The 18,348-nt window shown below is 49.1% G+C and overlaps 1 protein-coding gene across 1 annotated transcript in view; it reads left to right on the forward strand.

Annotated features, from left to right (window-relative positions):
- Positions 1 to 6,547: 6,547 nt before the first annotated feature.
- NCOA3 (nuclear receptor coactivator 3) overlaps positions 6,548 to 18,348 on the forward strand; it is a gene marked incomplete in the record, with an annotated part of 50,533 nt that continues 38,732 nt past the window's right edge. The window contains 7 exon segments of the mRNA XM_077460606.1: positions 6,548 to 6,724; positions 7,723 to 8,552; positions 12,640 to 12,851; positions 12,853 to 12,916; positions 12,919 to 13,154; positions 13,156 to 13,396; positions 13,399 to 13,523. Coding sequence (XP_077316732.1) covers positions 6,636 to 6,724; positions 7,723 to 8,552; positions 12,640 to 12,851; positions 12,853 to 12,916; positions 12,919 to 13,154; positions 13,156 to 13,396; positions 13,399 to 13,523 — 1,797 coding nt within the window.

The following is an 18,348-nucleotide window of genomic DNA, read 5'->3' on the forward strand; positions in this document are numbered from 1 at the left end:
TCTTATTTCAGACCCACATACCGGCATACCTGGGTACCTGGTTGTCTACATACCTATGTGGTTGCATAGGGGTAGACCAGCATGGTTTTGAGCTTGCATCCTTGGGGGTCTGCATGTAAGGTTTTGGCGCATCAAGTTGCTCCTTTTTTTTACCTGTTATACAAGTTAAATGGCTCCAAAAGGGAGAGGCAGTTGGGTAAGGCAGGTACACCTCCCTCGGGTCCACTGAAGGGAGAGGCAGCTGGGTAAGGCAGGTACACCTCCCTCGGGTCCACTGAAGGGAGAGACAGCTGGGTAAGGCAGGTACACCTCCCTCGGGTCCACTGAAGGGAGAGGCAGCTGGGTAAGGCAGGTACACCTCCCTCGAGTCCACTGAAGGGGGAGACAGCTGGGTAAGGCAGGTACACCGCCCTCGGGTCCACTGAAGTGAGAGGGAGCTGGGTAAGGCAGGTACACCGCCCTCGAGTCCACTGAAGGGAGAGGCAGCTGGATAAGGCAGGTACACCTCCCTCGGGTCCACTGATCTGGCGGTGTTCAGGTCTCCTGATGGACCAGTGACATCTGGGGTTTATCTGAGGCGCTGTGGTGTTTGGCATTGCAGTGATTCCTGACGCATTTGCATGTCATTAGGAGAGTTTAGCGGAGCTGCAATGGACTGGTGCCGCATCACCCTGAATACGCCTGATGTCAGATTGAGCTTGGTTAGTACTTGGGTGGGAGACTGCCCGCGAATACCGGGTGCTGTAATCTTTTCCCTCCAGAGTGAGGGAGGTGTCTGAGGCTGCTGTGTTTTGAGAGTATCTCAGGCCAGAGGATCTTGGGGTACTCTCTCTCTCTAAGGGGGTTTGCTCCGTTTTTAGCCGGCAGAAACCTGGTAGATTAATTTCGCCTCTTGGGACCTTCTGGGCCTGCCAGAGAGTCATCAGCCTTTTGCCTTGCATTGGCTCTTGAAGCAGAAGTTGTGGGCTCATTATTGTAAACACTCAACCGGTAATGGCCCCAAAACCCGACCGGGACAGGAGATCTCAAGGCTCTAGGCAAATTTCGAACACATCCTGGTGCTCAGATGAGGTTGGTCCAATCAGTGATGGCGTCTCTGCAAGAGGTAGATTTTGGGTGTCCATAGTCCTCAATGACTCCTATCTTCATGTGCCCGTTTTTTTCAGCTCATCCAAGGTTTCTGCGATTTGCAGAAGGAAGTCACAATTTTCATCTTGTGACGTTGCCCTTCGGGTTGGCCTCAGCCCCCGAGAGTTCACAAAGCTCCTAGTCGCAGGGCTGGGCTTGCTGAAGATGCAAAGGTGGCCAATCTCAGGATACCTCAATAATTGTGCTCAGGGAGCCGTTAAATTCCAGATTCGAAGCGAAATGTAGGAAGAAAGGATATCCTTTGATGCGTTTCTGCAGTAGGAAATGATATTTATGTGGAAGCAGTTCCATACCTGCAGTTTCTTTTGTAGAGGAACATTCTCTCTGTTGGGAACATGAAGGTCCACCCATTGGATTGCCTGAGGGCTCTGTCCCCGGAGTATTGTGGAGCTCAAATTGGTGGTTGGTTGTTCGGAATCTGGAGAAGGGGAAATTTTCCTTCCATTGATATGAAAGACAATAACCACTGATGCCAGTCTCTCCAGTTGGGTCACTGGTTTGGAGGTGGCTACAGTTCAGGGGACTTGGTCTCCAAGGAGAGATTACTGCCTGTCAATTTCTTGAAACTTCGAGTGGTACACCTTGGTTATTGGACAAACCAATTGCACGGGTTTGTGGTCAGTGTTCAGTCCGACAATGCCTCTGCAGTGTCGTACATCAACCACCGGTGTGGCACCAGGAGTCGAGCATCTCAGGAAGGTGAACCACGTTCTGTCTGGAGCAGAATATCGTGACGTCTGTCACCAATACATATTCCAAATATAGAAACTGGTGCGGGGGGTTTTCCCAGTCATAAGCGACTAATACCGGGACACTGGTCCCTGCATTCCAAGAGGTTCTCTGCGATCTACCAGCATAGGGGAACTCTGCAAGTGGATCTACTGGATTCCAAGTTCTATAACAAATCAGACAGGTTGGGCCTGGACGAGAGTCCCACTAGCAGTAGGGCTAGATGTAAGAGTAACACCTTGGGGGCCAGTCTTTTGGGAAGAAGCCAGGAGGTGGCAACACTGATAATAGTGTTAGCTGGCCTAGCCCAGGAGGGCTTGGTACACCGTCATAGTAAATCTTGCAGAGGGGGGGGGGGGGGGGGGCGCTCCTTGGACACTTCTTGTCCAGCCAGACCTAATGGTCTTGGGTCCTGTTATCTCTGTTGAGCGCCAGGAAGCCGGCTTCAGGGAGGTTCCACTACAGGACTTGGAAATCTTATATACCTGGTGTAAAGCCAAGAAGTGGCACATGTGAGTGGGAGATTTTTTTTTTTCCCTCCTTTCTCCAGTCGTGAGGGGAAATTAGATTGGCCTCAAGTATCATTAAGGGTCAGATTTTGATCGTTTTTCCAGGGACCATTGTTTTTCACTCCTTTCGTATTTTATTCAGCGGGTAACGTTGAAAGTCCCGCCTGCCAGGCCACCCTTGTGTCCTTGGAACTTGGTAGAAGTCACCTTTTGAACCAATTTGAGAAACCCCGTTCGTCCTTTGACTTGGAAGGTGGCTTCTTTGGTTGCTACCACTTTGGCGAGAAGAGTTTTAGAGATGGCGGCCCTTTCATGTAAGGAGCAGTTCTTTGTCTTGCGTCATAAGATGTTGCGTCCTCATCCATCTTCTTGCCTAAAGTTTTTTTTTAGTTTTCACTTGAATCAGGACAGCGTCTTGCTGTTCTTTCCCCTGCCGACCAAAGATCGCTGCATACCCTGGAAGTAGTTCAGGCAGTCAGGATTTACTTGAGTTGGCGGGGCAGGTCAAGAATCCTGGTTTGTGCTGCCAAAAGAGCCTAGGAAGGGCGTTCGGCATCCAAGTTAACTATTTCTCATTGGATCCACCAGTTAATCGTTCAAGCCTATAGCTTGAAAGGGCAAAGTCCGCGCCCTTTCTGGTGAGAGCGCTCTCTACCAGGTGGGTGAGTGCATCTTGTTTTATCCAGGTTCTATCAGGTTTTCAAGGCCACTACTTGGTTCAAAGTTTCACAGAGTTTTACCAGATGGATATCAGAGCCACGGAGGATACTGCCTTGGCTACCGGATGTTAGCCACGGAGGATACTGCCTTGGCCACCGGATGTTAGCCACGGAGGATACTGCCTTGGCCACCGGATGTTAGCCACGGAGGATACTGCCTTGGCCACCGGATGTTAGCCACGGAGGATACTGCCTTGGCCACCGGATGTTAGCCACGGAGGATACTGCCTTGGCCACCGGATGTTAGCCACGGAGGATACTGCCTTGGCCACCGGATGTTAGCCACGGAGGATACTGCCTTGGCCACCGGATGTTAGCCACGGAGGATACTGCCTTGGCCACCGGATGTTACGGACTGCAGAATAGGTCCTTCTCAGGTGGCAATTTCTTCGATTGTGTCTCCCTCCCCTCAAATATATAGCTTTGGAATGTCCCACATAGTAATTACTATGGCCTACTCTGTGTCCTGCGATGCATGATAAAGAAAATAGTTTTTTTAACTATGTACTTACCTGTAAAATCCATTTCTTGGAGTACATCACGGGACACAGTGGTCCCTCCCCTCTTTTCTAGGATATTCATTGCTTGCTACAAAACTGAGGTACTTCCTGTGTAGGCGTATAGGAGAGGACTTCCTGTTTTGATCTGCCGGTGTCCATTCACCTGTAGGTGGCGCCTAACCCACGTTGTAATTATTCTGGCCTGCTTTGTGTCCTGTGATGTATTCCAAGAAAGTGATTTCACAGGTACGCATGTTGGAAAAATCAAATTTTTTGTTTTTAAGCCATTTTGCTAGTGACTGGCTCACTTCAGCCAACAGATTTTTATAATAAGTGAAACTAGTGTTTTTTTGTAGTTTATCCCCAGATATTTTGTATTGTTTTTTTTCTTGTGCTTTTTATGTGTTTTTTTTTTTTTTTGTTTTGTTTTTGATACGCAAGTTTTGAAAGTTATTCATCTAGTTGTCATTTGTGTACCAGGGAACCTCGATTAGCATCCTTGCTTGAAGAATGTCCTTTTAGCTTTGGATAGAGTAGAGAAGAATTAGAACTGATCTCCTGTCCTGGGGAAACACGCTGGTGAAGCACACTTGTAGCCTATTGTCAGATTCTTCAGCTTTCTAACAGAAGGCCGGTACAGTCGAAAAGGCGGGAGGATGTGCCTGGCATTGAACCAATTCCAGTGACCGGGGGGGGGGGGGGGGGGGGGCGAGTCTGAGTCCCGCTGACTGGTAATGGACACAGCAGCGTGACTCGAGCACACCCGCACAGGTGCCCCCAGGGTAAGTGGATCACCGTCGGAACACCCGATGAAGGGGAGGAGCGCTGCCAGGGTACCCCAGAAGAGGAGGATCAGGGGCTGCTCTGTACAAAACTCTTGCATAGAGCAGGCAAGTATAAAATGTTTGAAATTTTTAAAAAAGGGAAAAAAAAATCGAACTTTTACAATCAATTTAAGCTTTCACAAAAAAAAAAAAAAATGTGAACCCCGATGGGTCAGAGCTGCTCCAGATTTTGTACCCTCCAGTTTTGGTAAATGAACCCCTATGAGTTACGTCCAGCAAGATACCTCCTGGGCTTAGCTTCATTATTTACATCTGACAGCTTTTATAGCACTCCCGGAAAGACGGCTGTAGTTCCCGGGAGAGCGATGCCGATCCTTCTGATCTATGCATCTTGAACAGGAGAGTCGCTGCGGCTGCAATGCCTGCCCCGCTTCTCCCCTCCCATCCTCTCCCCCTGCCCATTCACAGAAGCCTTTGTATTATGTAAACGCATTCACAAAATACAAAGGCTTCTCTGAATGGGCAGCAGAGGGGACGGGTGGGCATAGCTGCTCTGTGTGCCTTTTTCCTCCTCTCTCACGTCTCAGAGTGTCTCAAGTGTAATTCCTGGTATGGCAACAAATCTGTCAGATATAAATAGGGACAAGACCAGGAGATGTCATGCAGCTCCTTGGACTTAACTCATAACGTGCCTTTAACTTTTTACAGAGTTTACAGAATTCCGCTTTAAGCATTGTTATCTGATTTGCCTAGTTCACCTCTGTGAACTACAGAACATCTCTTCTCATGTTCTAGAGATAGAGAGAGGGAGTGGTGTTCCGTAGTCCTACTTGGGAATAGGATGACAACGCTGCTCCTTCATAAGATACATTAGTGTGATGGAGGATTGTCACCGTAGGACAGGAATTTAGGTTACTGGCAGGATCACTGGGGGGGGGGCCTAAAAAAAAAACGTATGCAGCCATCACATCTAATTACTAGTAAGTAGTGTTGCAAAGAAATGAAAGTTCCAGTGCTGAAACCAAAAATTCAGGATGCACTTGGCCGAAAAGCGAAATTGACTATTAAAAAAAAAATAAAAAAATAAAATATAGATATGTATATGTGTGTGTATATATATATATATATATATATATATATATATATATATATATATATATATATATATATATATATATATATATATATATATATATATATATATATATATATATACATGTGTATATATATATATATATATATACATACATATACACACACATAATAAATATATATATAATATAATTTTAGATAGAGAGGGAAAAAAAAATATGTATATAATATTTTTTTTTTTCTCTATCTAATATATAATTTTTTTATATATATATATATATATATATATATATATATCTATATATATATTTTGTGTGTGTTATTTTTTTTTTTTGTTTTTTTTTAAATAGTCAATTTCGGTTTTCGGCCAAGTGCATCCTGAATTTTTGGTTTCAGCACTGCACTGGATATATATATTTTTTCTCTCCATCTATCATATATATATATATATATATATATATATATATATATAATTGTATTCTATTCGACTTTTTAATTAATATCATGAATTTAAATGATTATGAATTTTTTTTACCTTTTCGGTTGCTTTCACACTGTGCAGTTTTTGAAGTGGTTTTGCGTTAAAAATAATTAAAAAAGCGCAAAAAAAGCTCAAGAACAATGCTTTCCTTTAAATTCTATGTATGTCTTGTCTTCACACTGGTCCATTGTGGCGTTAAAAATTCTTATTGCATATTTGGCCAAAACAATAAAACAAAAAAAAAAAAAATACACGCACCACCCCATTAAAATGTATTGAAAATGCTGAAAAAGATTGTTTTGAGTCACATGACCTATGAAGAAGCACCATCAATGCGGTAAAACTGCGTGCGTTTTTCACCGGCCATTATCGGGACCTTTTTTTTTTTTTTCCCCTGTCGGCAAAACGCAGATAATTCTATTTTTGGAGGTTAATTTTTGGTGGCCGTAATCTTGTTGCATCCCTACTAGCAAGCTGCAGTACAGTGCAGGTTTAGCCGCACGTTAGACACGTATGAAGAAACGACTATATCCTCTGGCTCCTATTGGTTGGGGAGTAGTGCATGCTGGGAGTGCTGTCTGAAGGTTGAGCTTTGTTGACCTGTCTTTGCAGCGTACGTCCACGGTCACTCGGAGACGCCGCTCTACAGGTTCTCTTTGGCGGATGGCACTATGGTAACGGCACAGACCAAGAGCAAGTTATTCCGCAACCCCGTCACCAACGACCCTCATGGCTTTGTCTCCACTCACTTCCTACAAAGGTATGTGCAAGAATAGCTCTCTACGTATTGTGACCCTCGGAATATGGACGGCGGCCAATCTGTTTCGTAAGTCAGTTCTTTGGTCTTTGAAGGACTCCAGTGGTGACGTCTCCTGTAATTAGTTCTCAGTTCTTTCCTTTGTGTTACATACACCATATTTAAAGGGTAGCTCCACGTTTGTGGGGGGGGGGGGGGGAGAACGCCAAAAAAATATAGCGTATACAATTGCGACACAAGTCTTTTTGTAATTGAATAATAATAAAAATGACACAACTATTCTGGGGACGTTTTCATGATTATTTTTTATTTTACACACTATAATTGCGTGTATCACTGATGATCACATTTTTATGAATGGCATCCATTATTAGCATACAGCTATTGTAAAACTTTGATTGGCCACAGCTATCACATGGTACAGATGCACTGGGACTCGCGCTGTCTGTACCATGTGATCACTGAGACCAATCACAGAGATCAACACGCTCGTACACAATAGCTAAGAATGAAAGCCATGCATGTGGTCACTGTGATTGGCTATAGCCATCACATGGTACAGATGCAATGAGGCTGGTGCTGTCTGTACCATGTGATCACTGACTGAGTGCAACATAACAGTAGACAATGGCTATGAATTAAGGCCATTCACTGTGTACCATGTGTCATGTGATCGCTGTGATTAGTCACAGCGATCACATGATACTGGCACTGACCAGGTACAATGATCTGTCATCCGCTCTGACTGGGAAGGCGCCGTGTGACGTCCACCGAGGAGGGGGAAGCTCCAGCTCAGCCGTCATTGTCAGATAATAATGAAACATTTCATATTATTGTTATGGGGCTTGGGTGCAGGCAGTGTTTGCCGTTAGGTAAGACTGGATTTTCATAGGTTAAGGCTATTAGGGGTTGGGCGTAGTGTTGGGTGTGTATGTTGGGTTAACAGTTTTTTGTAGCCATGCTTGATAACTGACCAGAATCTTTTGTGTTGCATATTTCAGAGAGCAAAATGGCTACCGACCCAATCCAAATTCAATGTCTCAAGGAGGCCATATGTCTCAAGGAGGCCCCATGTCTCAAGGACTTATGTCTCAAGGAGGCCCCATGTCTCAAGGAGGCCCCATGTCTCAAGGAGGCCCCATGTCTCAAGGAGGCCCCATGTCTCCTCGACCTATGTCTCAAGGCCCCATGTCTCAAGGACTTATGTCTCAAGGCCCCATGTCTCAAGGACTTATGTCTCAAGGAGGCCCCATGTCTCAAGGAGGCCCCATGTCTCAAGGAGGCCCCATGTCTCCTCGACCTATGTCTCAAGGAGGCCCCATGTCTCAAGGAGGCCCCATGTCTCAAGGAGGCCCCATGTCTCAAGGAGGCCCCATGTCTCAAGGAGGCCCCATGTCTCCTCGACCTATGTCTCAAGGAGGCCCCATGTCTCAAGGAGGCCCCATGTCTCCTCGACCCATGTCTCAAGGCCCCATGTCTCAAGGTGTGCGCCCGCCTCTGCCTCAGAATCCTAATTCCGCCAATGCCATGAATGTCTCACCTGCGCAGGGCATGCCGCCACAGAACAGAAACTACGGCATGGGAGAGCCCAACAACATGGGGCAAATGTCCGGAATGAGATACGGCTCCACCGGCAACATGGGTCCATCGCCCCAGGCTCAGGGAATGCAGCAGTCGCCATATCAGAACAACAACAACAACTATGGCATCACCATGGGCAGTCCACCGCACGGCAGCCCCAGCATGAGCAGCAACCAGCCTGGCCTGATGGTGTCTCCCCGGAATAGAGGGAGCCCCAAGATGGGTTCCAGCCAGTTCTCCCCCATTCCAGGTATGTTCTTCAACTTCGGACAATATTTATCTTTCTTCAGGTACAATTTGTCTGGCAAGAGAAACGTGTCTATTTAGTAGCTCTGCAACCAAAAGTGGTTTCCTAAATCGGGAGAAGCAGAGCCCATCGATCACAATCCTGAATCCTGAAGGGATGCTCCATAGAGCTCTATGGAGCGTCGGATGTCAGCGGTGACATGTCCGCTGACATCCGCGCCGCTCCGATACGAAAAAGTGTGACGGAGGAAAAACCTATTTTTCCATCAGTCATCGGATCGGGTGACAACGGACACTGCGGTCCATCGTCACCCGACCTCCCATAGGGGGGAACGGCGCTGTGACAGGTCCGTCCTGTACAGTGTGCAGAGACCGCCCTGTCCTCTGCCTGCTCAGCGGAGATCCCTCCGGCCATCCCCGCTGTCCAAGCGGATGTCCACGGGGCAGATCAGCACTTATCCGCCCCGTGTGAAAGGACCCTAAAGAGGAACTCTGGTCATTTTTATGTTTTATTAAGTCAGCAGTTACAAAAACTGTCTGACTTTTCATAAACAGACACTCACCTGTCCCAGGATCCAGTGATGTGGTCGCCCCGAACTGTCGCTTCTCTCCCTCTCCTCTCCCCCGAACCGTCGCTTCTCTCCCTCTCCTCTCCCCCGAACCGTCGCTTCTCTCCCTCTCCTCTCCCCCGAACCGTCGCTTCTCTCCCTCTCCTCTCCCCCGAACCGTCGCTTCTCTCCCTCTCCCCGAACCGTCGCTTCTCTCCCTCTCCCCCGAACCGTCGCTTCTCTCCCTCTCCCCCGAACCGTCGCTCCTCTCCCTCTCTCCCCAAACCGTCGCTCCTCTCCCTCTCTCCCCGAACCGCCGCTCCTCTCCCTCTCTCCCGAACCGTCGCTCCTCTCCCTCTCTCCCGAACCGTCGCTCCTCTCCCTCTCTCCCGAACCGTCGCTCCTCTCCCTCTCTCCCGAACCGTCGCTCCTCTCCCTCTCCCCCGAACCGTCGCTCCTCTCCCTCTCCCCCGAACCGTCGCTCCTCTCCCTCTCCCCCGAACCGTCGCTCCTCTCCCTCTCCCCCGAACCGTCGCTCCTCTCCCTCTCCCCCGAACCGTCGCTCCTCTCCCTCTCCCCCGAACCGTCGCTCCTCTCCCTCTCCCCCGAACCGTCGCTCCTCTCCCTCTCCCCCGAACCGTCGCTCCTCTCCCTCTCCCCCGAACCGTCGCTCCTCTCCCTCTCCCCCGAACCGTCGCTCCTCTCCCCCGAACCGTCGCTTCTCTCCCCCCGAACCGTCGCTTCTCTCCCCCCGAACCGTCGCTTCTCTCCCCCGAACCGTCGCTTCTCTCCCCCGAACCGTCGCTTCTCTCCCCCGAACCGTCGCTTCTCTCCCCCGAACCGTCGCTTCTCTCCCCCGAACCGTCGCTTCTCTCCCCCGAACCGTCGCTTCTCTCCCCCGAACCGTCGCTTCTCTCCCCCGAACCGTCGCTTCTCTCCCCCGAACCGTCGCTTCTCTCCCCCGAACCGTCGCTTCTCTCCCCCGAACCGTCGCTTCTCTCCCCCGAACCGTCGCTTCTCTCCCCCGAACCGTCGCTTCTCTCCCCCGAACCGTCGCTTCTCTCCCCCGAACCGTCGCTTCTCTCCCTCACCCTCTCCCCCGAACCGTCGCTTTTCTCCCTCACCCTCTCCCCCGAACCGTCGCTTTTCTCCCTCACCCTCTCCCCCGAACCGTCGCTTTTCTCCCTCACCCTCTCCCCCGAACCGTCGCTCCTCTCCCTCTCCCCCGAACCGTCGCTCCTCTCCCTCTCCCCCGAACCGTCGCTCCTCTCCCTCTCCCCCGAACCGTCGCTCCTCTCCCTCTCCCCCGAACCGTCGCTCCTCTCCCCCTCCCCCGAGCTCCTCTCCCCCTCCCCTCCCCCGTCGCCCCTCTCCCCCTCCCCTCCCCCGTCGCCCCTCTCCCCCTCCCCTCCCCCGTCGCCCCTCTCCCCCTCCCCCGAGCCATTGCTCCTCTCCCTGGTGCCAGCATTTCAACTGTGGGCACCCAGCTTTGAAGCCATAAGCTGTCGAAATGCGCGAGTTACGTGACCTGTGACGTGTTCCAGAAGACTGTAGGGAGGGGGAGAGGACTGCCTAGGCGATCCGAGTGGGAGCGGGTACCTGTCAAAAAAAAGATTTTCATGCCAAATGTGGCAAGGGGGAGTGCTTAAATTGGAACGCCCCCTTTTGGGTGGAGCTCGGCTTTAAAGACCTTTTTCTGCTTAGACAACCTGTTCCCCAGATAAATCCAAGTCTCCGTGTATACATCTCTGTGTGGTTGGTTCTGTCACAATTGCATGCAATCAAAGGCCTTCCCAGGGTTTGGTTTCTGAATACTTAATCTGCAACCCTGCCCACAACATGCATTCAAATTCTGTTGTACCCAAGATGCAACATTCTAGCTTGACTGTTGCATTTTGTAGGCCACCCACCTTTTTTATGCATGAGGGTCCCTGGACCCTTCCTATGACAAGGAAAAAAACAAAAAACAGGGTACCGGGTTCAGATTTTCTAAGGATCATTTTAAATTGCCATTGGGCGCACTGGCTCTGTTCTGGGAACCCTCCACAAAATGGGGACCCCACCAAAATGGGGACCCCACCCTCAGAACAAAAAAAAAAGGTAAAAGGACCCAGTGTTCAGAATCCGCACATTCAATGCAATGAGGACGCCAAACAAACATCCAAGGTAATTTACTCTGAAAAATTGATTGATGGCAACGCGTTTTTGGAGGCCAACCACACTCCTCCTTTATTAGGGCTGCATCTTGGTGGTAGCACAGTTAACAGAACCACTGGGAAGAGCCAGGCACTATAAACAGGAAATCCACTCCTAGCTCCTTCTACCTTACCTCCCCTCCTAGCTCCTCCTACCTTACCTCCCCTCCTAGCTCCTCCTACCTTACCTCCCCACCTAACTCCTCCTGCCTTACCTTCCCTCCTAGCTCCTCCTACCTTACCTCCCCTCCTACCTTACCTCCCCACCTAACTCCTCCTACCTTACCTCCCCTCCTAGCTCCTCCTACCTTCCCTCCTCTCCTAGCGCCTCCTACCTTACCTTCCCTCCTAGCTCCTCCTACCTTACCTTCCCTCCTAGCTCCTCCTACCTTACCTCCCCTCCTAGCTCCTCCTACCTTACCTCCTCTCCTAACTCCTACCTTACCACCTCTCCTAGCTCCTCCTACCTTACCTCCCCTCCTAGCTCCCTCCTACCTTACCTCCCCTCCTAGCTCCTCCTACCTCACCTCCCCTCCTAGCTCCTCCTACCTTACCTCCCCTCATATCTCCTCCTACCTTACCTCCCCTCCTAGCTCCCTCCTACCTTACCTCCCCTCCTAGCTCCCTCCTACCTTACCTCCCCTCCTAGCTCCCTCCTACCTTACCTCCCTCCTAGCTCCTCCTACCTTACCTCCCCTCCTAGCTCCCTCCTACCTTACCTCCTCTCCTATCTCCTCCTACCTTACCTCCCTCCTAGCTCCTCCTACCTTACCTCCCCTCCTAGCTCCCCTCCTACCTACCTCCCCTCCTAGCTCCCTCCTACCTTACCTCCCCTCCTAGCTCCCTCCTACCTTACCTCCCCTCCTAGCTCCCTCCTACCTTACCTCCCCTCCTAGCTCCCTCCTACCTTACCTCCCCTCCTAGCTCCTCCTACCTTACCTCCCCTCCTAGCTAGCTTGAGAAAAAAGGAGGCATTTCCGGCCCCCTAAAAATGTGTGGTCAGGGTTTTGCTCTCTGCTCTTTCTATGTACCGGCTCAGTTTAGAAGGCTGGCAGCCTCCCAAGTTGATGCTGGTAGAGGGGGAGCAAAATTGACAGAGAATAAATCTTTTGAGGATGAATTACTCCATGTTGCCTGCAGATACAGAGGTCAGTGGCTTTTTTTTTTAAAGTATTTGCATATAGATGAATGTCCATAACCGTCACAACAAACGAAACCTTTTGTATGTAGAACTGGCTTCATTTCATGAAGAGCCTCATTGATCAATGCGTTTTGGGTTGCACAAGAACTGGTTTATCTTGGCCTAGAATGGTTACTGTTCTCATTATGGTACTGTATTGTCCTACAGGAATGAACTCTCCGATGGGGTCATCTGGAAACGCAGGAGGAGGAGGAGGGAGTTTTTCGAGTAGCTCGCTCAGTGCCCTTCACGCAATCAGCGAAGGCGTTGGCAGTTCCCTTTTGTCATCCTTGTCCTCGCCCGGTCAGAAAGCAGAGAATACCCCTAATATGAACATGGCACAGCAATCTAAAATGCCCTCGGAGTGTAAGAGTCCGGCGGGGGATGTTTTGTGAACAGGGACAAGTGGAGAGTTCCGTCTGTCAGTCCAGCGGGAGGGAGCACCTGGGGAGAAGGACAGTAAGGAAAACATTGTTGAAGGCCCCGACAGCCAGCGGGCACAAGTAGAAAATAAAGGCCACAAGAAGCTCCTGCAGTTATTGACGTGTCCTACCGAGGACCGTGGTCACAGCACCATGACCAACTCTTCCATGGACTCTGGCTGCAAAGATTCCTCCAGCAACGTCACCAGCCCCTCCAGCGTGTCGTCCTCTACTTCCACCGGCGTGAGCTCCACGTCAAATTATCCACGGCTCCATGCTGCAGGAGAAGCACCGTATCCTCCACAAGTTGTTACAGAACGGCAATTCCCCCGCCGAGGTCGCCAAGATCACTGCCGAAGCCACCGGCAAGGACAGTTTCCAAGAGTCGGTCAGCTCCGCCCCTTGCACGGAGCCAACGGTAAAGCAGGAACAGATGAGCCCCAAGAAGAAGGAGAACAATGCGCTTCTGCGATACCTGCTGGACAAGGACGAGGGCAAGGATCAAACAACAAGGACATTAAACCCAAAGTAGAACCCATGGACAGCAAACTGGGCCAGTGCAGCAGCTCCTCTGTTTCCACATCCAGCCAGGACAAGGATATTAAGATAAAGACTGAGCCTGCTGAGGAGGTAACCATTAAAATCGCAATTTTTTTCATGCTAATGTTATTTTTTATTTTATTTTTTTCTTTAACCACTTTCAGACCGGACCAATTTGCTGGTCAAAGACCAGACCACTTTTGCGATTCTGCACTGCGTCGCTTTAACTGACAATTGCGCGGTCGTGCGACGTGGCTCCCAAACAAAATTGACGTCCTTTTTTTTCCCACAAATAGAACTTTCTTTTGGTGGTATTTGATCACCCCAGCGTTTTTATTTTTTGCGCTATAAACAAAAATAGAGCGACAATTTTGAAAAAAACGCATTATTTTTTACTTTTTGTTATAATAAATATCCCCAAAAATATATAAAAAAACATTTTTTTCCCTCAGTTTAGGCCGATACGTATTCTTCTACATATTTTTGGTAAAAAAAATCGCAGTAAGCGATTATTGATTGGTTTGCGCAAAAGTTATAGCGTTTACAAAATAGGGATAGTTTTATAGCATTTTTATTAATAATTTTTTTTTTTTTTTTTACTAGTAATGGCGGCGATCAGCGATTTTTATTGTGACTGCGTCATTGTGGCGGACACATCGGACATTTTTGACACATTTTTGGGACCATTGTCATTTATACAGTAATCACTGCTATATAAATGCAGTGATTCCTGTGTAAATGACACTGGCAGTGAAGGGGTTAACCGGTGGGTGGCAGTGTAGGGGTTAAGTGTTCCTAGGGGTGTGTTACTAACTGTGGGGGGGGGCTGGGCTTTCATTTAGTGAACACTGATCTCTGCTACAATCACATGGAGCAGAGATCAGCGTCACTAGTTGCTAGACAGAATGGAGAAATGCTGTTTACTCGGCATTTCCTTCATTCGGCCGCTCCGTGAGACGATCGCGGGGATGCCCGCGGCAATCGAGTCCGCGGGTCCCGCGACCGGACTCACGGGGGTCCCGACCTGTACGCCAATATGCCTGCCCGTGCCATTCTGTCGACGTACATCGTCGTGCACTGGTCGGGAAGTGGTTAAAAAGACTCTGAATGGGGAAAACTGACTGTCTCTTCAAAGCCCCGACTAGACCCACATAACCTCGCCCTTGCTGCAAGCGCCCCACCCTGCCTCTTTATTATCTTAGAGCCACTGCAAATAACCCCCGTGCTTCTGGATTTGGGGGATCATGTCACCTCAACCTCTCCTTCAGATCCCAGGCAGACCCACGTAAACCCACCCGTGCTGCAAGCGCCCAACACTGCCGCTTTTATATTCTTTTAGAGCCACCACCAAATGCCCAATTCTGAGTTTTGGGGGCAGCATGTGACCTCATCTCTTCAAATCCATAACCAGACCCACATAATTAGACCCTTTCTTTGCTGCAAGCTCCCCACCCTGCAGCTTTGTTATGCTGTTAGAGCCACCACCCAATACTGGGTTGGGGGGGGGGGGGGCGCATGTGACCTCCTCATCTCATAAAATCACCCTTGTGGCAACCTTTCCTTTGTTGCAAGCCCCCCCCAACCTGCCTCTTTATCATTCTCTTAGAGCCACCACCGTAACTACCCAGTGCTTCTGGATTTGGGGGACCACGTAACCTCAAGCTCCTCTTCAAATCCCAGACCCACATAAACTCATCCTTGCTGCAAGCTCCCCACCCTGCAGCTTTGTTATTCTTAGAGCCACCACCCAATACTGGGTTTGGGGTGGCATGTGACCTCCTCATCCCTTCAAATCTCTAACCAGACTCGCATAAACTCACCCTTGTTGCAACCTTTCCTTTGCTGCAAGCTCCTCAACCAGGAATACCCAGTGCTTCTGGATTTGGGGGACCATGTAACCTCAAGCTCCTCTTCAAATACCAGACCCACATAAACTCACCATTGCTGCAAGCACCCCACCCTGCAGCTTTGTTATTCTTTTAGAGTCACCTCCAAATTCCCATTGCTGGTTTTGTGGGAGCATGTGACCCCCCCCCCCCCCCCCCGTTTCTTCGAATCCCTAACCAGACCCATATAAATTGACCCCTGCTGCAACCTTCACAAATCGAAAGGTCGGCACCCGGATGTGCAATGCACATACAATCTTATTTATTCCATACCTAGAGTGATACAACAGGATCCAATACACAAACTGATGCGTTTTGCCCTTAATGGGTCTTGGTCACAAGGGCAGAAACGCCTCAGAATTTGTGTATTGGATTATTTTGTATCCCCATGGGTATGAAATAATGAAGATTTTATGTGAATCGATTTGTGAAGGTTGGATTGTGATCTCGGCACGGGCGGAGTTTGCTAAATTCTACATGCAATATAGGGGTTGGAGCACTTTATTTTTGTGTTTATGGACCTCGCTGCAAACCTTTTCCTTTGCTGCAAGCTCCCCCACCCTGCATCTTTATCGTTCCCATAGCGCCACTACCAAATACCCAGTGCGTCTGGATTTGGACGACCACATAACCTCACCATCCTCTTCCAATCCCAGACCAGACCCACATAAGTTCACCCTTGTGCAAACCCCCCCACCCTGCAGCTTTGTTATCCTCTTAGAGCCACCACCAGATACCCAATGCTGGGCTTGAGGGAGCACGTGACCTCCTCGCTCCTTCAAATCCCTAACCAGACCTTTGCTGCAAGCTCCCAACCCTGCCTCTGTTATTCTCTTAGAGCCACCACCAAAGATTAAGGTTTCAGCAAGGGTGAATTTATCTGGGTCTGGTTAGGGAATTGAAGGGCCAAGGATTTCACGTGCTCCCCCCAAGCTCAGCATTGTGCACTTGGTGGTGGCTCTAAGACCTTGGTCAGGCACGTGACCTTCTCGCTCCTTCAAATCCCTAACCAGACCCACAAAAATTGACCGTTGCTGAAACCTTACCTTTGCTGCAAGCTCCAAACCCTGCCTCTCTCTGTTATTCTCTTAGAGCCACCACCAAAGGTTGAGGTTTCAGAAAGGGTGAATTTATGTGGGTCTGGTTAGGGAATTGAAGGGACAAGTAGGTCACATGCTCCCCCAAGCTCAGCATTGTGTATTTGGTGGTGGCTCTAAAGACTTTGGGGGCGCATGTGACCTTCTCGTCTCTTCAAATTCCTAACCTGATCTACATAAACTCACCTGTACTGCAACCTTACCTTTACTGCAAGCTCCAAACCCTGCCTCTCTGTTATTCTCTTACAACCACCACCAGATACCCAGTGCTGGGCTTGAGGGAGCACGTGACCTCCTCGCTCCTTCAAATCCCTAACCACCACCAAAGGTTAAGGTTTCAGCAAGGGGGAATTTATCTGGGTCTTGTTAAGGAAATGAAGGGCTAAGGAGGTCACGTGCTCCCCCAAGCTCAGCATTGTGCATTTGGTGGTGGCTCTAAGACTTTGGTAAGGCACGTGACCTTCTCGTTCCTTCAAATCCCTAACCAGACCCACAAAAATTGACCCTTGCTGAAACCATACCTTTGCTGCAAGCTCCCCAACCCTGCCTCTCTGTTATTCTCTTAGAGCCACCACCAAAGGTTGAGGTTTCAGAAAGGGTGAATTTATGTGGGTCTGGTTAGGGAATTGAAGGGACAAGTAGGTCACATGCTCCCCCAAGCTCAGCATTATGTATTTGGTGGTGGCTCTAAGACTTTGGGGGTGCATGTGACCTTGTCGTCTCTTCAAATTCCTAACCTGATCTACATAAACTCACATGTACTGCAACCTTACCTTTACTGCAAGCTCCAAACCCTGCCTCTCTGTTATTCTCTTACAACCACCACCAAAGGTTAAGGTTTCAGCAAGGGTGAATTTATGTGGGTCTGGTTAGGAAATTGAAGGGTCGAGGATGTCAGGTGCTCCCCCAAGCTCAGCATTGTGCATTTGCTGGTGGCTCTAAGACCTTGGGGGAGCATGTGACATCCTCGTCTCTTCAAATGCCTAACCAGACCCACATAAACTCACCCATGCTACAACATTACCTTTGCTGCAAGCTCCCCACCCTGATGTTTTGTTATCTCTTAGAGCCGCTGCAATATACCCCGTTCTTCTGGATTTGGGGGGGAGCATGTCACCTCCTCTTAGAATGCAGTTCTTGGGCTAAGCAGCCAGGCCCTGGCCTCTGTCGCCTAGGAGTTCCTAGTCTATAGCCTAGTGTAAGCTCAGACACCAACATGGAGCTTATACAGGGGTCTAACTGGACTGGGTGGGCTTTAAAGAAACTGTCACTCTATGAGCATGCAAACCGTGTTTATTTACTGTAGAGCTTTCTGCAGAATTTTTCGCTTCGTCATCACATTCTGACATATTTGTGTTTTTTTGTGGGTGTGACTCTATTCATAGGTAAACTGTAGATTGGCCACTTAAAAAAATAAATAAAAAATACCTGAACCGAGAGACACTTGCAGGCAAATGCTGACCTCTTTCTGAAAATGCTACTTGCCTGGCTGTCTCTGGCTTCAATACTGTGGAAAAAAAACTGACCTGGAATAAGGATATTGTAGAAATACTGGCCTGCATATTTTGTTTTAGCTCATTTACTTCCAAAGAGTTTTTGGGTTGTTGGGTCAGTATGGCAGCCAGGCATCTTGCATTTTCAGTAGCCGATATCCACATTGTTTGCCCTATGGTTGTTTTAGTACAGGTATCACTTAAACACTTCAGTTCCGGACACTTTCCCCCCTTTCCTGCCCAGGACAATTTTCAGCACTGTCGCACTTTGAATGACAATTGCAATTGGTGGTACCATATATACTCGAGTATAAGCCGAGATTTTCAGCCCCTTTTTTTTAGGCTGAAAGTGCCCCCCTCTGGTTATACTCGAGTCACCGCCGTCTGCCTACCCGATCAGCGTGTCATGCAGACAGACGGCGGCCATTCCACTATTCAA

The sequence above is a fragment of the Lithobates pipiens genome, unplaced genomic scaffold (genome assembly GCF_037356315.1).
Source record: "Lithobates pipiens isolate NorthernLeopardFrog02 unplaced genomic scaffold, aLitPip1_a1.2 Scaffold_28, whole genome shotgun sequence".
Classification (NCBI taxonomy): Eukaryota; Metazoa; Chordata; class Amphibia; order Anura; family Ranidae; genus Lithobates; species Lithobates pipiens.